This window comes from Pomacea canaliculata, linkage group LG13, assembly GCF_003073045.1.
Source record: "Pomacea canaliculata isolate SZHN2017 linkage group LG13, ASM307304v1, whole genome shotgun sequence".
Classification (NCBI taxonomy): domain Eukaryota; kingdom Metazoa; phylum Mollusca; class Gastropoda; order Architaenioglossa; family Ampullariidae; genus Pomacea; species Pomacea canaliculata.
In genome coordinates this window covers 20,993,073-21,013,613 of record NC_037602.1, presented here as the reverse complement: position 1 = coordinate 21,013,613, position 20,541 = coordinate 20,993,073, and the positions used below count along the sequence as shown (strand labels likewise).

Genomic DNA, 20,541 nt, shown 5'->3' with positions numbered 1-20,541 from the left:
GATGATAGCAGCCAAGACACATCTACAGATCTTCAACAAAGCCCAGAAGCAAACACTGAGAATAATCTCTGGAACCATGAGAACAGCACTAACAGAAAATATGGAGCAAGTAACAGCAATCCCCGCCACATCTTTAGCAAGAGAAGAGAGTGCAAGGCACTTGTGCAAGCCACCAAGTGCAAGCACAGCACAGACCATCTAATGAGTACCAGACAAAACAGACAAAACAACTATATGTAGACTCAAAAGAGTAAACTTCATGAAAAAGATGTAGGCATTGCAGAGAAAACACCAGAAACAATTGTTTATAGAAGAAGAGAATCAGGTCTTGTGCTTTCCATGCTAGAAAAAAATGCCCTTAAGAAGTATGGATACAGGCTTACACAGATGGGTCAGCAACAGATGCCATGTAAAAGAGAGGAGCTTTGCCATATCTAATTCCTCCTTGAAAGATCAGTACAGGCGGTCCTCGACTTACGACGTTGTTCCGTTCCTACGTCGCGTCGTAAACTGAATTTTGCTGTAAGTCGAAACATACGTACATACTGTACGTAAATAAAATAACATACTGTAAGCACTTACCCTATCCTAACACAGCAATTATTAAAAAAACCACATCTAAAATATGCTTAATAATGAAATGAAACACGAAGTTCGCATTACGACGTTTATGACGCAAAACCACTTAAGTCGAAGCAAGGCTTTATACAGTAACTTGGGACTGACGTAACCCGAGGACTGCCAGTATTCTGAGGTGTCACATATGTTGACCCATTTCATGGAACTAGTAAGATCTTCGTCATATCTAATTCCTTGACAGTCCCGTATGCTGAGGTGTCACCTAAACTTCTATATCCTTTGCTAGGCATTCTATATAAACATTAAAAAGTATCCTTATTTTTAGTGGCATACCTAACAGTATTTGATAGAGGTTTCCTAGACATCAGACAATAATGTCTTCTATATGGAAAAATGCAAGACAACAGACAATGTGATCTGTCCTCCAAGGTGAATCTATTCGGACACTGTTGTACTTGATATTCGCATATCTTGTTTTTGAGAAATTCTCTAGGTGCTTCCTGGGCTGTCTTGTACCATTCCATTGTATAAGAAATATTCAGGGGCAAGACAGGCAGATAGTGACTTGTGCCTCAGGATATAGTGCATATCTGTGTGTGTGTGTTTGTGCACTTGCACATATACACCAATGTGAATGAGTTTTTTCCTGTGGTGTTTGTCTGGTCTGTTTGACTTTTTTGTTCACTTCTTTATGAGCTGCTTGTGAACAGGTGTGTGCAAAAAATTTGAAGTTTATAAAGACCTAATGTAAATACAGCTCTATATAAGTGACTTTCTTTTCAAAATTTAAATTTCCGTGGGGGTCACAGAAATATCTGAAATGACAGGAGTGGAGTATCCTGCCTGGATCCCCCACAAAAAATATTTACATTGTTTTGCAGAAGTTGACTCAAACATTTTTGGGGAACAGTGTTTTTAGCTATAATATTCTTGTCATGCAATTTTCTTTTTAACAGCACCTGCTCAACAAGATGTAAATAGTTTCAGATTATTGTCTCCTTTATTGATGGTTATTTTCATCAGCTGGAAGTTTGTTATCTTTGTCAGCTTGGAGCAGGTTTCCAGGTGCTGTGCCAGCAAGCATGCTTGTGGCACAAGCAAACCCGTTTCTTGTGCATCACGTTGTTATAATCTCTCTCCAATCCTCTCGTCTGTCCCACCCTCCTGATGCCATTGGCCACGGTGTCGGTGTTCAGCTGATGCCAGTGATCAGCTCCCTGACTCCTCTCACAACTATCATTCCGCTGGTGGCAGTGCTGATGGGTACGGCGGTCAAAGATGGGGCTGACGACTTAGTGAGTTCAAGATCTACTACCATTGTTGCCTTGGCAACTTTTCTGTTACCTTTCACAGTTTAAGATAAGATAACACTTTATGATAGCAATTTGGGGCAGTTATGAAATTACAAAACAATACCATAACCTATCCATATCCACCAAACAGACTCAGTCAAAAAACAAAGAAATGTAGAAGATTAAGGAAAGAAATCGAGAGCTGCAGAGATCACACAATGAGGAGCAGCCATTCTTAAGTTACCTATTATTAAGATGCAAAATATTTTGCCTTGCCCAATAAGGCTAATGCCCAAGTTTATTGCATTAAAACATCTTTATTCCCACAGCCCCATGTCTCTCAGTCTTTTTTCTTTAATGTTCAAATAATGACAGTAATTAGCACTGGTAGGCTGAATTTCTGCTTTTGTATTAATGTATGCTGACAGCATATGGAGACGGTGTTCTTGTCCCAGCTGTCATGACCTTGTTGAGGCTATACATTTGTCTAGAAAAGCATGCAGTGTGTTGTGCATTAAGAAGTCACTAGCCAGTCCCGTAGAATCTGGTATGCTGCCTGTTGGGGTGGCTTTATTATGTCCCTGACCAGATAGATTGCTGTAAAGTAACTGGGGTTAGGGGAGGTACTGAAATGATCCCATTGAATTGAGTCCCAAATCTTGCATAGCAGTGTTGTGTTGACAAAATTGTACTGTGTTCATTATGCTTAGTCCCCCTTCGACCTACCCCAGTTATCTTAACCACTCTGTTGCTACTAATCTTGAAAGACTTTTTTTTAAAACAGTGTACTTTGTGTTTTTGTGCATCTGACCCTCACCTCCATAGCAGGCAACTGTTTCTTTTTGATTCTGAGTCTGACTAAACATTATTATGCACTAGTTTGAAAAAGTGTTTTTAACACAATCTGAAATCCCATTACGTGTATAGATTTTATTGCTATATTAACATATTTTTCAGTTAAAATTACTGAGTGGCAGTGCTTTTTAAATAGTAAATATATTTGACAAAGACAATCTTTAAAATATTCTGTTTTATTTATTTATTATATTGCTTATGTATGACTGTGCTTGTTTGCAGGGTGTGTGCGTGTTGCGTGGATTTGAAAGATTGCTCTGTTATTTTTTTTAATAGAATTATAGAGTAAAACAGCTTTTAAGATTTTGTACGTGCTTTTCTTTCACATGATTGCATTTAGTTCATTGAAAAATTACAGTTCACTAGACTGGAGTGAAAAACAAAAAGGGTAATTTTCATTTATTAACCTTTAACCATTTTCACCGTGCCACAGAAAATCAGAACTGTGATGTCATTTTAGGTACATTTATTTAATGTTTCTGTTTAGTTTTCCTGTTAGCTGTACCCTTCATAAAATCAGCATACTTATAGACTACAGCGATATTGTGGTTTTGTCCTTTTTCTTTCTAAAAATCAAAGTATAGATACTTCAAAGCACATGTTTTTTGAATGGATGAGGTGATTGGCCCTGATCTGGATGAATGTTATTTTATAATGAATTAAACAGTCATTTGAAAATAAGTTCTCTAGCAAGTCTTTAACTGCCTTCAGAATTTTAAACCAAATGTGTTAACATGAAATAAAATGCTTCATTTTTAATTCAAAACAAAGTGATTTTTAATCATTTCAGCTGTAGTGCCCATTTTTTTATGAGAAGATTATTCTTAAGTAGTCAGGTCTTGAGCGGGATATACATATATACTTATTTATGGAAGGACTGAATATGGCATTAATGTTCTCTTACCAGTTAAAAATTGAGACTAAAAATTGTTTAAGCTGAAGGAGTCTTGGTAAGTTGTTTAATTTTTTTAAAACAAATGCACCCTTGCAAGCTTTTTATGGCATTCCTTACCCTTCAGTTATTTTCTGTCTGCTGCTTTTTTCTGGACAGCAATAGTATTTAGTTTCAGCTGAGTAGGACTCACTGGTCTTAGTTTTTGGAGATGGTGATGGTTTCACTCCTCTCTACCTGTGTCTGTGACCTTGCCCTGTTTTCCAACAGTTTTGTTAGGAGGTATTGAATAACTGTTCATGTGAATAGCACTGTGTTGATGATGATGATGCAGATTAAAGTGTTTGATCAGTATATAACAAGATTATAATGACCTAAAGTAAATGCAAATTCTCTGATCACTGGATTGAACACAGAGCAGTGATTATTTAACATGTAATAAGTAACTTATAAAAGAAAGAAGTTGAAGGCATTTACAGATGGTTATGAAGAAGGTTAAAAGTATTGTAACATTACAAGGCTTGAAAATTTACCTTAAATAGTTCAAGGGTATACATATCTTATCTTATTTGAGAATATACCTATAGCCTCATGCATGTGATAAACTGAGAAAAGATGATGCTGTAAATGCGATGTTTGCCACAGTTTTTATGTGTATTTTGTGATTAAAATATACTGATGGGCATGTTTTAGCAACGCCATCGCAGTGATGCACAGGTCAATAACCGGACATCCTATGTGCTTCGGAAAGGAGAAATTGTGGAGGAACGCTGGCATAAGGTTTCCGTGGGAGATATTGTCAAGCTCAAGAATAACGATTTTGTTGCTGTATGTTTGATTTCATTTTTTGTAGGTGGCACAAGCATCAGAGTATAGTATTGCTTACTGATTTAAAGTTATTTTAGTATTTCATTTATATGAAGAAAGTTTTATCTGGCAGGCAGTCTGTCTGAAGATATCATTATGTGTTTTTTTTTTTTCTTTTTGTTCTTTTGTTTCTCCATCTTTTCCTGACATCTTTCCATTCCCATTCTTTTTTCTTCTCTGGTGACATTTCTAATGAAAATTTAAACTGCTATAGACCTAAACATATTTGTTCAAAAATTATGCTAATTAAAATAATTTGTAGAAAACGCTTCATGTTCTTGCATGCTACTAGTGATTGGAAAAAATGTATTGGTTGCTTGTATCTGTTTCAAAAGTACTGTCTAAATGTTTTAACCTGTGTATTTTCATGTATAATTTTCCTGCATCAATTTGCATATTATGAACATGAAAAATAAAAGGCTTTGAATTAGAAAATATCTTGAATTGATAGCATGATTGGTCTTTTGCAAACAATTGAGTGTCTTATCATTCTTTGACCTCTTCAGGCAGACCTCTTGTTGCTGTCCACTAGTGAGCCACACAGCTTGTGTTACATTGAAACAGCTGAACTTGATGGGTAAGACTCTTGTTATTCATGCAGTATAGGCTTTACTCTAGAAAGGCACATCAGGGCTGTAGGATGCAGGGTTAGGCTGATCCTAACCGTTTTGGAAAAGCAGCAATCTCGGCTTTTTTTCCTTTGTCCTTAGTTCTTATATATACTGGAAAGCACCTTACTATTGCGGCTGGGAAGTTGTGTTGACTAGATCCTATACTCCCATGGGTAAGCAAAAAAAAGAAAGACTTGTTGAATGCATATTCATTGTTTAAACAGTTATTTTTTTGACATATCATTAGATTGTGTAAAATCCAGTACATTTTGATTTATAGACGTACAGGACCTGCTTGAAAGTGTTGTTGAAGGAAATGTCTTGTGGTGTTGTGGTTTGTTAATGTGTGCCAATAGTGTCTATAATGCTTAAGGTTACTTTTGGGATTACCTCATCATTAACTCATAGACTATTTCCTACCTTTTGACCTTTGAGCACAAGGGGAAGGTGGGGAGGGATATTTTTCTTGGGGAATAAATAATGCTTAAGCTGTGGCTGACCTCTATAAACTTCCTATTATAATCCTGATGTAGTTTTATCCTAGTTAAGTTCACCTCCATCTAGTTTTGAACTGCTTATTCATCCATATATTATTTGGGCTTTGCTAAAAACCTCAATATTTGCTGGGGGCCATATTGCTGCCCACCACCAGCAACTCACTAGGTTGCCTGTTCTAGTCATCTGGTCTCAGAGACAAGACAAGACAAGTAAATAAAGGTCTTCATCACAGCATAATAAAAGTTCTACAGCTAAATGTGTAAGCATTGTATTAGCCTGGGCTCTTCTAGTGAACCTGTTCCACATAAAATGGTTTTCAAATAGAATAAACTGTTAAGAAGGCAAATGGGAATGTAATTTTTGGTGTGACTCCAGGGAGACAAATCTCAAAGTACGACAAGCGCTTGACATCACAGCTGAGATGAAAGATGACCATGCATTGATGGGTGCATTTGATGGTATGGAAATCTTAATTTTATCTTAAACCTAGCATGCTTGACATTGTGAATGTTCAAAGAACCTTTTTAAAAGAAAGGTGGGAAGAGGTTGATTTTGGTAAATCCTTTTTTCCTTCCCTTTTTTTAAAGGGGGGGGGGGGGGATTTATGGATAGAATACATTTATGTTAATTGTGCCTGAATGTATGTGGATGGCATATATGTCCAATGCTGCATATTCTTAATGTGGATATTATGCAAATGCTTACCTTTTACACTGTAAGAATATTCTACCTATGTTGAGGTCAAACAGCATATTTTGGTACTTCATGCAGAAATTTGCTTCTAATGATGATGCGCCTTTCATATGTTGCACTTGTTCTTCATTCTATATTCTGTCTCTGCAGCCAGTCTATATCAGTCTCAGAATATAGGTTTAATAATGATAAGTTTAATAAGCAGTCTCAAAATATTTGCTTAAGAATAATAATAAATGAAAGATTTGTATAGCGCATGTTCAACAGATAGTTTACCAGTTAGCAATATCTGAATTTTATTTCCTTGTGTCTTCATTGTTTGATTAGCGGAAATTATCAGTGAACCACCCAACAACCGACTGTCCAAGTTTGAAGGCAAGATGGTGTTGAAGGACCAGACTTACTCTCTAGACAATGAGAAGATTCTTTTGCGAGGGTGTATCCTGCGCAACACAGCTTGGTGTTACGGGGTGGTTATTTTTGCTGGCCGTGACACAAAGTTAATGATGAACAGTGGCAAAACCAAGTTCAAGCGCACTCATATTGACAGATTCATGAATTTTCTTATCATTGGTGTAAGTAAAGTTGTCTAATATATTACTTGTTTTGTAGGGTGATTTTTTAATGTTGTACCGTGACAGTTAAATAATGAAGATTATTCTAGTTGCAATTGTTTTTCTTCCTTTTTTTTTTCTAAGCCTTTTTTTTTAAAATTTCAATTTCAGTAATTTTTATTCCATTGTTGGTGAAATAAAATGTTGACATCAGATTTTATGCTGTTGACATTAATGCTATGGCAGTTTAAGGTTGTTTGCTGTTGACAGTTGTTGTAATGTTGCAGTTATCTTAGATTTTTATGCTGTTGATGATGTAGTGATAATGCCATGGTTGTTTCAGATTTTTTTATTCCTGGTCACCATGTGCCTGATCTGCACCATTGCTTGTGGAGTATGGGAGGCAGTGACAGGCTATGATTTCCAGGCTTTCCTCCCCTGGGAGTCATTTGTCCACCCTGCCAAAGCTCGAGGAGCCACTACAATCGCTGTCCTTGTCTTCTTGTCCTACATCATCATCCTCAATACTGTAGTGCCTATCTCACTCTATGTGAGGTCAGTACCTTTCATGCCTCTAAAAGTTCATGCTTCTTTGCATCAGTTTTGATGTGATCAGATTTAAATACCTAATCTAATCTTATAGAGTGTTGCAGGTAGCAGTTAATAATTATACAGAAAGCCACCACTTATCTCATCCTCATCAAATTTAGCAGCAATATTCATTTTAGTTACAAAGTGGTCATGGGCTGTGTTTGGGTGGTGTAGTTTGCCATGGAACTTGCTAACCCTTGAATTTTCTTTTCTTTTTATTGAATTCCAGTTTCAGTATCTGTGCCTGTTGGAAATTTGCTCGAATCGTTTCATTTCCAATCCACAATATCATCTATCATGAAGAACACATCTATTGGTGATTCTCAGACAAGACCCTGCTTAAAACTGTATATTGCTGTATTTCACATCTTTTGTTTACTTCTTGGTTGCATTCATTTTGCAGTTGATACTTATTGATTTTCCTTATATTTTCGAAACTCTTTATCCCTAATTTCATATCCTTCCTTGACTATTCAAGTATAATCTAAACATGCTTTCTAATAACTCTCAAGAAAAATGGTCAACTGAAGATGGGGTTCGCATTGGACATTTGAATATAAACTGTGCCATCAACAAAATCTCCGAATTAGAAACAGTCCTATACAAATCTGGAACTCCCACTCATATTTTTGGAGTATCAGAAGCTCTAGTCACTGAGATAGTCTTCGATAGCAATATCTATGTCTCTGGTTACACACTAGAATGACACCAACAATGTAACTGGATTGGTTACTTACACTAGCTCGTTCATCCATGCTAAATGCTTACATCACCTTGAAAATATATGTTTTCATAGGGTTTATCTACAGAAATCATAATGAGAGAATGGAATGGATCGACCGTTTCAATTCTATGATAGACACTGTACAGCTTGAATCCAAGGAGTATATGCTGTTAGATTTCAACTCTGACCTATTAAAACCAAACAATCATTGGCTTGAAAAAATAGAACCATCCAATTTCACACAGCTTGTTACCCCACCAACAAGAGTCATTAATACATCCCAAACCAAATCTACATCTGCAACCTACTTAACATTGTTGAAGTATGTGTACCATCTAATGATTGCAGTGACCATTTTCCTGTTTGCCTCATATGCCACAAACAAGGTCAAAATCTCAAGAGTGACACATAAAACAATTACCATTGCTTCAGAAACTTCATCATATCAGATTTTCTTGCTAATCTGTACACCTCACCTCTCAATAATGTTTACAGCATATCAGATTCCAAAGAAGCCTTTGCTTACTGGCTTGACCAATTTTGGACTATTTACGACAAACCTGCACCTTTGTACACCAGACGTGTTAAATATTTTAGTAAGCCTTGATCAAGAACTTCAAGCAGTGATCAATGTCTGAGATTTTCTAAAAAGGAATGGCCAAGAAGTCTTATATAGAAAGCAGACAAACTTTGTCACAGCATTAAAAGGATACAAGATGAAAAACTACTTAAGTAAACTTGTCGAATGCAAAAGTAATACAAAAATCATCAGGAGAGTCATTAATCACCTAACAAACAAAATTAAAATCCTATCCCCATAATCCCTATTCCTTCTAATGCACTAAACTGTCACTTTGCAACTGTTGTGAGCAGAGTTATTATAAATGATAAATCAAAAGAAAATGCATTGGACAAACTACAAGGCTTCTGTAAAGAATATTCACACCACTCTCCACATTCCCTCAATGAGTGTCTCAGATGTACATAAAGCACTTACACAGCTTAAGCCATCTGGCACCACAGGGCCTGACAACATTGGCAAAATATTAAAACTCTTGGCACCAGCCACTGCAGAAAGACTGACCTACCTATACAACCTATGTATTGAAAAATCCCACTTCCCAACTCTTCTAAACCCAGCAATAGTCATGCCACTTTATAAATCAGGTGGTGTAGATGATCCTGCTATCAACCAATCTTCATCCTCTCATAACTTTCTAAACCCTTGGAGAAAACATGTTGACACTCATCTTCGATTACACTGGCCGAAACATCAGCTTCTTCAAATCAATCTGAATTTCAACATTTAACACTCATGCCACACAGTACTTGTGGAGCAATGGGTAAGCATTAAAAATGATCATCAGTATACAGCAGCCCTTTTTGTAGACTTTGCTAAAGCCTTTGATGTAATTGACTTGTGATCTGCTCCTTAAAATATTAGCACTGTACAGACTGATCCATTCAATTCCTTCATCTTTTCTTTCAAATAGAACACAATGAGTTGTGGTTAATAACAAACTGTCCAAATCCCCTTTGGGTAAAATTTAGTGTTCCACAAATCTCAGGCTGTAGACTATGCTTCCACACTGTGGGACTCTGCCAGTGGAGCTTTGATAAGGCCTCTTGTAAGCATTCTGAGAAGACCAGTCAGATCAGTTCTACTCAAAGCAACACTAGAGTCTAGTGATTTCCTGACTTAAGGTATTCTGCCACTGACAAACTGAAATTCAACAAATATACACTTGTCTATAAAATACTAACAGACAAAATTCCCCTTAGACTTTATGCACTATTCTCAACCAAAACTAGAAGAGTATCCTTCAACTTAATATTCCTATTCCACGACTTAACCAATTCAAGTTGAGATTAAAATACTCAGTGTTCTGTGGAACATCATTCTATCACACCTTCAGCAGGTGAAATTCAGTCTCTATCAGTTCAAAACAGTGCTCCTAAAACATTTATATCAAAATCTTTGATCACTCCAAGGGCCTTCCATACTTCTCATTACAAAATGTTGTTGCAGTATATGCACATATACACTTTCTTGTTTTATTGTTCTTTTCTTTCTAGTTATGTTGGGAATTTGGTTTCTTTTTTACATGATGTTTGATGGCTAGATGCAAAAAAGCATATTAGCTTATTCTACTACCCTCGTTAATAAAAATTTGTCAGCATGTAAAATGACATTGTGTTGACTTCTATTGAAACTGTTTGTATCAGCTGAATAAGATTGGTATGGCTCCATATGCTCATTGTGTATTTGGAGAGATAGACATTGCATCTACAATGAGTTGCTGTATAACAGAAGACAGATTTATCCTCATAGATATGCATTTTTTGGTAAAACATGTCCTGCACAGTTTTTGTCTGAGTTGCAATGACAAGAGGCTATTCTCCACAATCTTCAAGCTTGAAATCACATTTGCCATGATAGTAACAGGGCTTCTGCTTACGCAAAAAATTGCGTACAGTACGCATTAAAAGTTCGGAGGACCCCTTCAATTTTCGTCAATGGGGTCCCCTTCAAATTTGGACAAAGAACAGGGACCCCTTAAAAATCTGAAGAAGGGGTCCCTGGGACCCCAAAGAATTTAGCCTTAGCAGAAGCCCTGATAGTAACATTTAACTCCTTCAGGAGTAATAAAGTCTGTACTTTTAAAATTGTTCCTGCATTGGAAACTAGAAAAAAAAGGGTTAACTGTGCCATTAGACTTTAGTAACTTTGAACATGTTCAGGTCTCTTTGTGGTCACTGTTTGCATCACTTCTTCAAGAGATTTTTTTGTCTACTTGTGCATTGCAGTGTTGAAATTATCCGTCTTGCACACAGCCTGTGGATAAACTGGGACATCAAGATGTACTATGAAAAAAAAGATTCCCCAGCCAAAGCACGCACCACCACACTGAATGAGGAGTTGGGTCAAGTGGAGTACATTTTCTCAGACAAGACAGGCACTCTCACGCAGGTTGATATCTTGAAACACACAATACTTGTCACTTGATCTTGGTGGGATTTGGCCGGACATCATGGATAATGCACTAGGAGTCCATTTTGGGGCCTTGTGTGCCAGATTTTTACAGTGCAGGCAATATGAATTGATGGTCAGCTTCCATGTAGCACCATGAGATCATGTCAGATTGTGTCAGGTCTTCTTGATGTATGTTAATTGTTAAATTGCTGCTCATGGTAGTATATGGCAACCCACAATTCCTGCAGTCACATTAAATTGCATATAAGAATTCTGTGTGTGTATTTTCATACAGAGTAAAAGAATTTAAATGTTGCTTTATTTTTGTTGCGGTCCTATGCTCCTTGAGGAGTAACAAGGACTAAACTAAAACTGAAATAATTTGTTTTTGTTGTCATTTATAAACTTGAGAAAAAAATAAGGTAGAAGTAATGAGTTATAAGGACTTGTTCACTGTATTAACGCATGTTGCAGAATATCATGACCTTCAACAAGTGTTCAATAGATGGGAAGTCTTACGGTGATCCTCTTGACAGAGAAGGAAATCCTTTAGAAATCACAGAGGTAAACTCTGGTATTTGTTTTTACCCTTATAGGAAAAGGGTTGGGGGAGATCTGTTGTCCCTACAAAGGCAACTTTTCTTGATTTTCTTGCATGTTTTTCCTGGTAGAAGTTGGGATAGAGGGGTATGTTTTGTATGTAAGAGAGAAGGAAGGAGGAGGAAAAACGTGCATATGATGTATTCAGATCTACTACAAAGATTAGAGGCCTTGAGGTCACGTAAATATATATTCCTTATAAAAGAAAAGAATTGATTAAAGTTTTTTTCCTACCACCAGCGTTAAGATGTAACTATGTAAATAACTCTTACTGCTTGCCTTCTACAATTTCCACTTACCTGTTGACAGGTACAATAAGTTCTCTCCCCATCTGCCAGTTAGCTGTGGAGACTGTTTTACTTTTATTGTGGCACCATCAGTCCTCTCCCTCACCTACACATTGGCTTTGGTGACTGACCTCATTAGACTCCTGACCTCTGAAATTGTTTTAAAGTGTTTGTAATGCTTTGCTTGATTTCAGAGGACTCCAAAAGTGGACTTTTCAGGAAATCCGTATGCAGAAAAATCATTTGATTTTTATGATTTTGAGCTCTTGAAGGTGGTGAATCATGGTGATCAGAATGCTCATGCGTTTTTTCGTCTGCTGGCACTGTGTCACACTGTTATGCCTGAAGTTCATGAGGATGGTGAGTTAAATTATCCTTTTGTCACATTTTCAGTCATAATTCACCATATTGTGCCATATTGTTTCCATATTATGTCTGATAGACTCATGCAGTGCTTCTCTGTTTCAGGAACCCTGGAATACCAGGCTCAATCACCAGATGAGGGTGCCCTTGTCTCTGCTGCCAGGAACTTTGGTTTTGTATTCAAGGTAAAAACATATTTGAGGCTAACTGCTAGTTTTGAAATTTTATTTTAATTTATATGCTTTTTTTGGTGTTTGGAAGATACAGTTGAGACATACTGGGATATGCAGTTCAGACATAGGTGTGCTTGTTAGTAGTATAGGCAGGTGTTTCCTTCTGAGAGCACATTAAGTCTGCAAGACTTTGCTGTAGCCAATACTTAATGTCTTGCATATTTCCTGATCCCTCTATAAGGATTGTAAAGGTTACTTGCTGTCATGGGGTGGTAAACTATCACCTGGTCTGATATGGACAGATAATGGTCATTGACTGGTGGTTGAGGTGGTCTGTACAGAGTCTTGATGATGGTCATCACGATGATAAGCTGACATTGTTTTGTCCTGCCTGTCTTCAGCTACAAGCTTTGTCATTCTTTGTCAGCCTGCTCATTGCCTTCATTACCACAGTGTAAGGGTATCCACTGCAGTACTGGCTGTGAGATAGCCTCAGTTGCTGACATGCTGTAAAACACCAACAAAACTATCCACTGCAGTACCGTATTTAGGCAGTTAATATTTCTCACTGCTTCTGTCTTCACATACAGGGCATTTGTTAAAAATACTACCTGTTAATCTGAGCTTGCTCTGCTGCTGACATTGTTCACTGTGCAGATCAGAGCTTTGACTTCAGCTATGTAATCAGTGCAATGACAGCCTGTTGATATGGCTACCAATTGCCTGTGTCCATCAGGATACTGTATGTATACCCCATGTCTAATCTATTCCATAAATCTAATTGAGCTGCACCAGAATTGCCCTCTGGGACAAATTAAGTCTTATCTTATGTCCTCCATTTTGGATGATATCCACCACTGACCTGTGCATGTAAGCTTATATCTGTGCTTTTTGATCGTGCTTTTCTTCTAGCATAGTGCTATGAGTTTCTTGGTTATGTTCTGTGTTTGTCCTTGCCAGTGAAATGAGTAATTGTGGTGCAGATAGCAAAGCATTTCTCTGTCTCTTTCCAGTGAGGAGGATCGTTTGATAGGACTTGGTTCTCTACTTTTGCTGGCAATCATTTCTGGTGTTATCTCTGTAGAGCCTACATCTTTTTCATGAAGCTTGATCTTTTAAGCCTGTCTGAAAATGGTTATGTTTGTCTGTCTGTCACTCATTAGATGGTCTGTGCTGTGCTTGTACTTGGTGACTTGCACAAGTGCTTTCCACTCTCTTCTCTTCCTAAAGAAGGTGGGGATTACTGTTGCCTGCTCCATATTTTTTGTTGGTGTTGTTCTCATGGCTCCAGTTCTGGGCTTTGTCCAGCATCTTCAGAGGTCCCAGCCAGGTATTGTTATGGTCTGTCTTCTGTAATAAATTTGCCAGCTGGTGCTTTGGTACAGAGTGAGAAAAGGGTGGCTGTTGTCTTCTGTCAGTTGGCTATACACACCAGTTGTCTGCCCAAGTTGTCATTTTGTCCGGAGACTATTGCCTTGCCATTGTTATGTACTCCAAACACCATAGTTGTGCTTGTTCTGTCCACTGTTGCTCTTTAGGTACACTTAAGTTGACACATTCATAGACATTTGACACTAGTCTTTACCGAAATAGTTTTGAATTGTCAGCAGTAAATATGAACTGACTTGCAGCTGAGATTGTCAAATGGAGAAGAAATACATCAAGTGCTTCTGATTTATTTGGAAGGTAAAGCTTTTGTTAAAGTGTCACATGATGGTTTTAATTTTGTTAAGATAAAGAACCCAATTGTTGACATTTTCTGGGGTCTGATTTATATAATTATTTCTTGAGCTGACTTATATGATGCTTTATTAAACATGTATTTTTGCCTTTTCATTCTCTTATTGTAGTCGCGGACACCCAGCACAATTACAATAGAAGCACTGGGAGTTGAGGAGAAGTATGAACTGCTGTGCATTTTGGACTTCAATAATGTGCGCAAGCGCATGTCGGTAGGTTGTTCAATGTGTGCCTTGTACAAAAGATTTAACTCTCATAACTCAGGATTTTGTGTTCATCCCCCAAAATAGAGGTGATTTTAACATAACAAATTTTGAGTAAACTGCAAAGAGTTAATAGCCTGATTAAAATGGCACAAAAGCAGTATCCACTTGGACACCATACTTGAATATAAACACATCATTTTACTTGAATAGGGGAAATATTCACTTTCAGTTAATTATGACCGAATAATTTATTGATTTTTTTTTTTTAAACGTGGGCTGTTAACTTCTGTGTCAGTAAAGAGGGGTTGTTTTTATCCAGGTTCTTGTGAGGAGAAACCAGAAGATTACCCTCTTCTGCAAAGGGGCTGACAACATCATCTTTGACCGCTTGAGTCCTGCCTGTGCAGAACTAAAAGAACTCACCAGTCACCACCTCAACGTGAGTTCATTTCTGTCCACTGGCACAAGATGAGGGTTTTCTTTGCTGATTCTGCTTTAACCAATCAGACACCAGCATGTTTTGTACATGGTGGTGAATCATCCTTCCATAAAACAGGCTTGGTATTGTCAGATGTTTCTGCAGGTAACAAGTAAACTGTGGCTGAGAGAGTGTATTCTAAGTGTGATCTGCTGATTTGTTTCAGGACTTTGCTCAAGATGGTCTCAGGACATTATGCCTCGCATACAAAGACATAGATGATTCTTTTTATGAAAAATGGAAAATCAGGCATCATGAGGCAAGGTAAATTGGAAATCATCCCTGCACCCAAGTGGTGTCCTTTGAAGGTTGTTGAGGTCCATTATCCAAAATACTTTGATGTTAATATAGAGAGTGATGTGCAACATCCAGTTGTGGTGGTGGTTGACACAAACAGCAAGAACCAGCTGCATTAAACAGTCAGAAGTCAAATGCACATGTCAGAATGTTTCACAGGTAGTACTGAACAATCATCTCATCTCCAGATGTTTTCCTCTCGCAAACTTTAAAAAAAAAAAAAAAAACAGAGGAAGAGAGAGCTGTGTGGGTTACTTTGGAAAAAAGAACAATTCTGAAGTTAGACATAAAAGATTACTGTGAAGGTGGATGTTCCACAAGTTTTGAAAACTGATTTGTTGGGTTTGGTGAAAAATGAATGGACTTAAACAGTCAGATGTCCTTGCTTATAATACAGTACAATGCAGTACAACTTTATTTGCTGCGGAGGGCAGTTTGCACAGCTATAAATTATTTGTCTGCACACACCATTGCAACTTGAGTGCAGTTCTGGTTGTCACTGAGATAATTGCATATTCATAGGCATCACAGAGATCAGCATCAACCAGACACATGCCATCACAACTTATAGCCAAGATGCACACATGCAATCACAAATCACAGCTTTGCAACAGTAAGGGGCAGCCTCTTCCTGTTAGTCCTGCATGTAGCCTTACAGAATTGGCAAGCCATGTAAAGCTGACAGCATGTTTCCTGTCAAATAATCATAGTGACAGTGTCCACTGGCTGCCTAGGTTCTCTATATTACTCTGATCCCTTTTTCAGGTTCTCATTACATGGAACTGATCTTATCCATGTCTGATAAGCTGTTGTAACTATGTAACGATTCGCGATTCAGGCGAATCTAGTTAGATTCCTATTTTTGTTAATTCTCTTTGTTGTCAGGGAAGAGCAGGCGCGTGAGCGCTGACGCGACTCATTCTTTTATGTCATGTATGAAGTTGACGTAGCGGCCCGGTGGCGCAACGGTTAGCGCTGTTAGCGCCTGTCACCAATACAGTGAAGGTTGGCTGCCCTGAGTTCATTTCTCGTCTCGGGCACGCTGTTCTTTCTCTGCACGTGGCATCTGTTTACAGGGCTGGCCGCCCTCCGCCAAGGACGGTTCCAAGCCCGGCTGAAAAAGGAGGAGGGTTGGGCGTGGGCCAGCACCCCACCCCGTAAAACAAATCCTTGCTACCGAAACATCGACAACAGTTAAGACTGTAGTCGATGGCCTATGCCCCAGGAGGGGTGAAAGGGCCTAAAAAAAAAAAAAAAAATGAAGTTGACGTAAGTGAGCTTGGCACAGCGTAACTAGGGCGACGGTAGTCAATGGAGGGAGAAGCCATGCCGACCCTGCAACATTGTACTTATGATTGGTTGGCACAGTCTCCAAGAAAGACTGTTAAGAGGTCGTCCTAGTTACCTGGTCGCTAAGGGCCTGATTGGTCAGGAGTAGGAAAGTAGCGAGTTAAGTTAGTGGATCTAACGTTTCTAGGGACAGACGAGAACGAGTAAGCAGTAAGACAAGAGCTCTGAAGAGGGTTATCATTGTGTTAACGGCCTTCAACGTTATCTACAACGTCCATCTGTGAGAGGTCATCGCTTGTATTCTGAGGTGTATGGATTCGATAGGAGTGTATCGACTTCACCCATACAAGTGATATGGCATTGGCCACCGTGGATTACTTCTGAAGGATTATAGATTCGTTAACGATCATCGGCGTTGATCTACAATGTTCAACCGTATAAGGTGTAGCCCAGACATCACCTCGTATTCTGTGGTGTGGTGTAGGTATTGATTCCATAGGAATATATCAGCTTCACCGATACAAGTGATGTGGCATTAACCACCTTAGATTTACAAACTTTGTGATGCAACCCACTTGGATTTAATCTGCTGGTCCAGTCGGTCATCTCACCAGCCCGTCAGGTAACCATAGGAGAGGGTTGGGCGGTGAGGGAGTAGTGTTATTTTTCTTGTTTCATTCACATTTCGTCACTATTTAATTCCCTAAACATTAAATGTGTTAATTGTTGGCCGGACCTTTTTGCTGAAAAAGGTGAAAGAGTGCGGCGAGCGTGCTTTACATGTAGATGTTCACACACGCTCACATACACATTTAACACACTCTTCCTAAAAACGTTACAAACAGGTGGATGGGAAAAACAATACACTTTCTTTATAAGACTTGGGGAAATGTGTGATGAACAATTACTTTAGTTTCTATATAAAGCTTGGGGACATGTATGATAGTGATTTAGTTTCTTTAGAAGGAAGAGAATACGTCACCTTTTCATGACAGCCTCAAGAATATTTGCATGCTTACTGAATGTTTTGAAAGTGCATTTGCATGCATCTACTCTTTCTTATGCTGACATGCACATCTCATACATATCTTGTATGCACCACATATGCACTACATGCACTCTGATTTGAAACTTCACTTAGGTATCTTTTCCTTAAATATTTTATTTTGGAAATATAATCTCTTTTTTAAGGTAAAACAATGGATGATTAATTTCTAGCCTTTTTTGTCAGCACATCACTGGAGAATCGTGATGAAAAATTGGACACATTGTATGAAGAGATAGAAACAGACATGATATTAATTGGAGCCTCTGCCATTGAGGACAAGCTTCAGGATGGTGTGCCAGATGCTATTGCCAACCTGGCACTGGCTGACATTAAAATCTGGGTCTTAACAGGAGACAAGCAAGGTAACTGACATTCATACAGTATCACGATGTTGTACCCTTAAAAAATCTGCTAACTGTCCCAAAATGGTACAATGTAGAGGAGAACATAACCACATTTACACTTGTCTGCTTGGTCATAATGGTGCAGATCAGTAGCAGAAAAAAGTATTTTGCAGATTTTATCCTTTTAACATTATATTATTATTGTTAAGGCGTTATTAGTTTATCTGTTTTTATTCTATGAATTCACTGTTGGTTCAAATATTCTTATAAATTTTCAAATCTGAGTGCAGAATTGTCTTCCTGTTGACTTGGATTTAGATTGATATTAAATTACAAATAGGTATGGTAGGAATTTTTTTTTGAAAAAATATTGGTGAATGCATAGTTTGGGAGAGAGCTGGAGGACAAGCAAGAATGCTTATATGAGGATATATGAGATTCTTACCCTTCATTGTTTAAGACGTTAACAACTTTATTAAATGTTAAAGACTGATCTAGCTCTGTAACACTATAGTCAGTGATTCCAGTGTTTTATTTATAAAGACTGAAAGTTTGTTCAATCAAGACAGCTTTTTTGTATGTAGAAAGGTAATGTTAAAGGCAGATTAGAAATGGTCATCAGACATTTTGTTTCTTAAATAACATTTTTAAAACTTGTCCTTTTCACAGAAACTGCCATAAATATTGGTTATTCCTGTCGCCTCTTGACTGATGATATGGAAGAGCCCTTTATCATTGATGGTGAAACACCCGAAGACGTGGACACACAACTTAAGCATGCCTTGGAGGAGATCCACTCAGCCACAAGCCGCAAAACGCCAGATCATGTTGTCATGGGAAATGGGCAGACAACCTATAATGGTGCCACAGGCCGCATCATAACAGAACTTGATGAGGTTGGGGAGTTTGCTGTTGTCATCAATGGCCATAGCTTGGTGAGTGGCTTCAGTGTGTGTGGCAACAATTGGAGCAGGTTATAAATGGCTTCTTTGTTGAGTTTTTGTTTTATATGGCTGCTTAGTTTACAAATACCATTTCATTCATGTGGGCATCTCCAGTGCATGTTTGTAAGTGCGTGTTATGCTTATTGCTAGTGTTTTGCTTAGGCTGTAGAATTTGTGATATTGGGCCTCCACTTTTCTAGGAGGAAGTTTTGTATGAGATTGTCTACATTTGTTCATCACTATTTTCTTAATTTTGTTTTCTTAATAGGCGTTTGCTCTGAAGCCTGAACTGGAAGCAACTTTTCTTGATTTAGCGTGCCGCTGCAAAGCTGTAATCTGCTGCCGTGTGACACCACTGCAAAAAGCTATGGTGGTGGACTTAGTCAAGCGCCACAAGAAATGTGTTACTCTGGCCATAGGAGACGGAGCCAATGATGTCAGCATGATCAAAAGTGGGTGTATACTCTGTGTGGGGGAACCTTGAGCTCTTTTCTTTGGTGTGAGGAATAAACTAGTAACAGTGGGCTTGCCAGTATAATCATTGGCATTCGCTGACATCAAGTTTTTTTATGATGATTTGTGAAACAGATAATAAGGTAACAGCTGCGTGTAGCAGGTTTAGAAAGCTTTGACTGTAGATGACCTGGATGCATGTGGCTGCAGATGATAGGGATACATGGGGTGGCTAGATGATGGGGATGCATGCAGTGGCTCTAGATGACAGGGATGCATGTAGTGGCTGTAGATATAAGAGGGTTTTAGGAGTGTATTGTTTGCTGGCTTTGTTGTCAGTCAGGTGCGTGCACACACAGTGTCTCTCTGTAGTTGCAGCGTCAGAACCCTCACTTCCTTCCTCCATCTTATTTTAATAATAACAATCAGAATCAGCATTTATAAAGCAGCTGTTCAACAAAAAACATGGTGCACTCATTCAGTAATGCACACCTTTCAGAGAACAGGAACCCCCCCCCCTCTCTCAAAAAAAAACATCATTCAGGAATTTACACATATCCACTTGAGACAAGAATAAACATTGCCGTCAAGTCATACAAGTATAAGGTTGTGAAGACAAACAAGAATAAATAAAGACTCACTACACTTCCTACAAGTATGAGGTTGTGAAGAATATTGATGCAGATTTCACAGAAATGACAGTGACACTTCCATACGAAGAAGTGAAAGATTTCTTAACTCCTTTCACTCAACCATGCAGTAAATTGACTATTATTGACTGAAAACATAGTTGTAAGAAGTACTTTTCTTTCAGTGGCACATATTGGCATTGGTATCTCGGGTCAGGAAGGAATGCAGGCGGTGCTTGCCGCTGACTACGCCATCTCACAGTTCCGATACCTAGAGAGGCTGCTTCTAGTCCATGGACGTTGGTCCTACCTACGCATGTGCAAATTCCTTAAATACTTCTTCTACAAGAACTTTGCCTTCACTCTTTGTCATTTTTGGTTTGCATTTTTCTGTGGCTTTTCAGCACAGGTGAGTAAAGCTGCTTGAATGAGTATATGTCTGAGTCTATCTTGGTTGTGTCTGTCTCTTCATATCTTTCTGTCTTGACCATAAGTAAACAAACAAAAATCAGTGATAATTCTTCAAGTACTTCAGGTTTGAAGAGAATATTAGAATGTT

At 38.3% G+C, this 20,541-nt stretch overlaps 1 protein-coding gene across 10 annotated transcripts in view; it reads left to right on the top strand.

Annotated features, from left to right (window-relative positions):
• LOC112553714 (phospholipid-transporting ATPase ID-like) overlaps nt 1–20,541 on the top strand; it is a 52,505-nt gene that overhangs the window by 22,263 nt on the left and 9,701 nt on the right. For 7 of the 10 annotated variants that reach the window (XM_025221117.1, XM_025221114.1, XM_025221120.1 and 4 more), the window contains 17 exons: nt 1,776–1,874; nt 4,312–4,446; nt 4,992–5,062; nt 5,970–6,052; nt 6,615–6,862; nt 7,185–7,396; nt 10,965–11,127; nt 11,605–11,694; nt 12,212–12,377; nt 12,486–12,565; nt 14,404–14,505; nt 14,819–14,938; nt 15,144–15,241; nt 17,796–17,974; nt 18,626–18,891; nt 19,169–19,352; nt 20,168–20,391. In XM_025221117.1, the coding sequence (XP_025076902.1) occupies nt 1,776–1,874; nt 4,312–4,446; nt 4,992–5,062; nt 5,970–6,052; nt 6,615–6,862; nt 7,185–7,396; nt 10,965–11,127; nt 11,605–11,694; nt 12,212–12,377; nt 12,486–12,565; nt 14,404–14,505; nt 14,819–14,938; nt 15,144–15,241; nt 17,796–17,974; nt 18,626–18,891; nt 19,169–19,352; nt 20,168–20,391 (2,520 nt within the window). The remainder of the gene's footprint in view (nt 1–1,775; nt 1,875–4,311; nt 4,447–4,991; nt 5,063–5,969; nt 6,053–6,614; nt 6,863–7,184; nt 7,397–10,964; nt 11,128–11,604; nt 11,695–12,211; nt 12,378–12,485; nt 12,566–14,403; nt 14,506–14,818; nt 14,939–15,143; nt 15,242–17,795; nt 17,975–18,625; nt 18,892–19,168; nt 19,353–20,167; nt 20,392–20,541) is intronic. The other 3 variants (XM_025221121.1, XM_025221119.1, XM_025221118.1) reach the window with 1 other exon arrangement.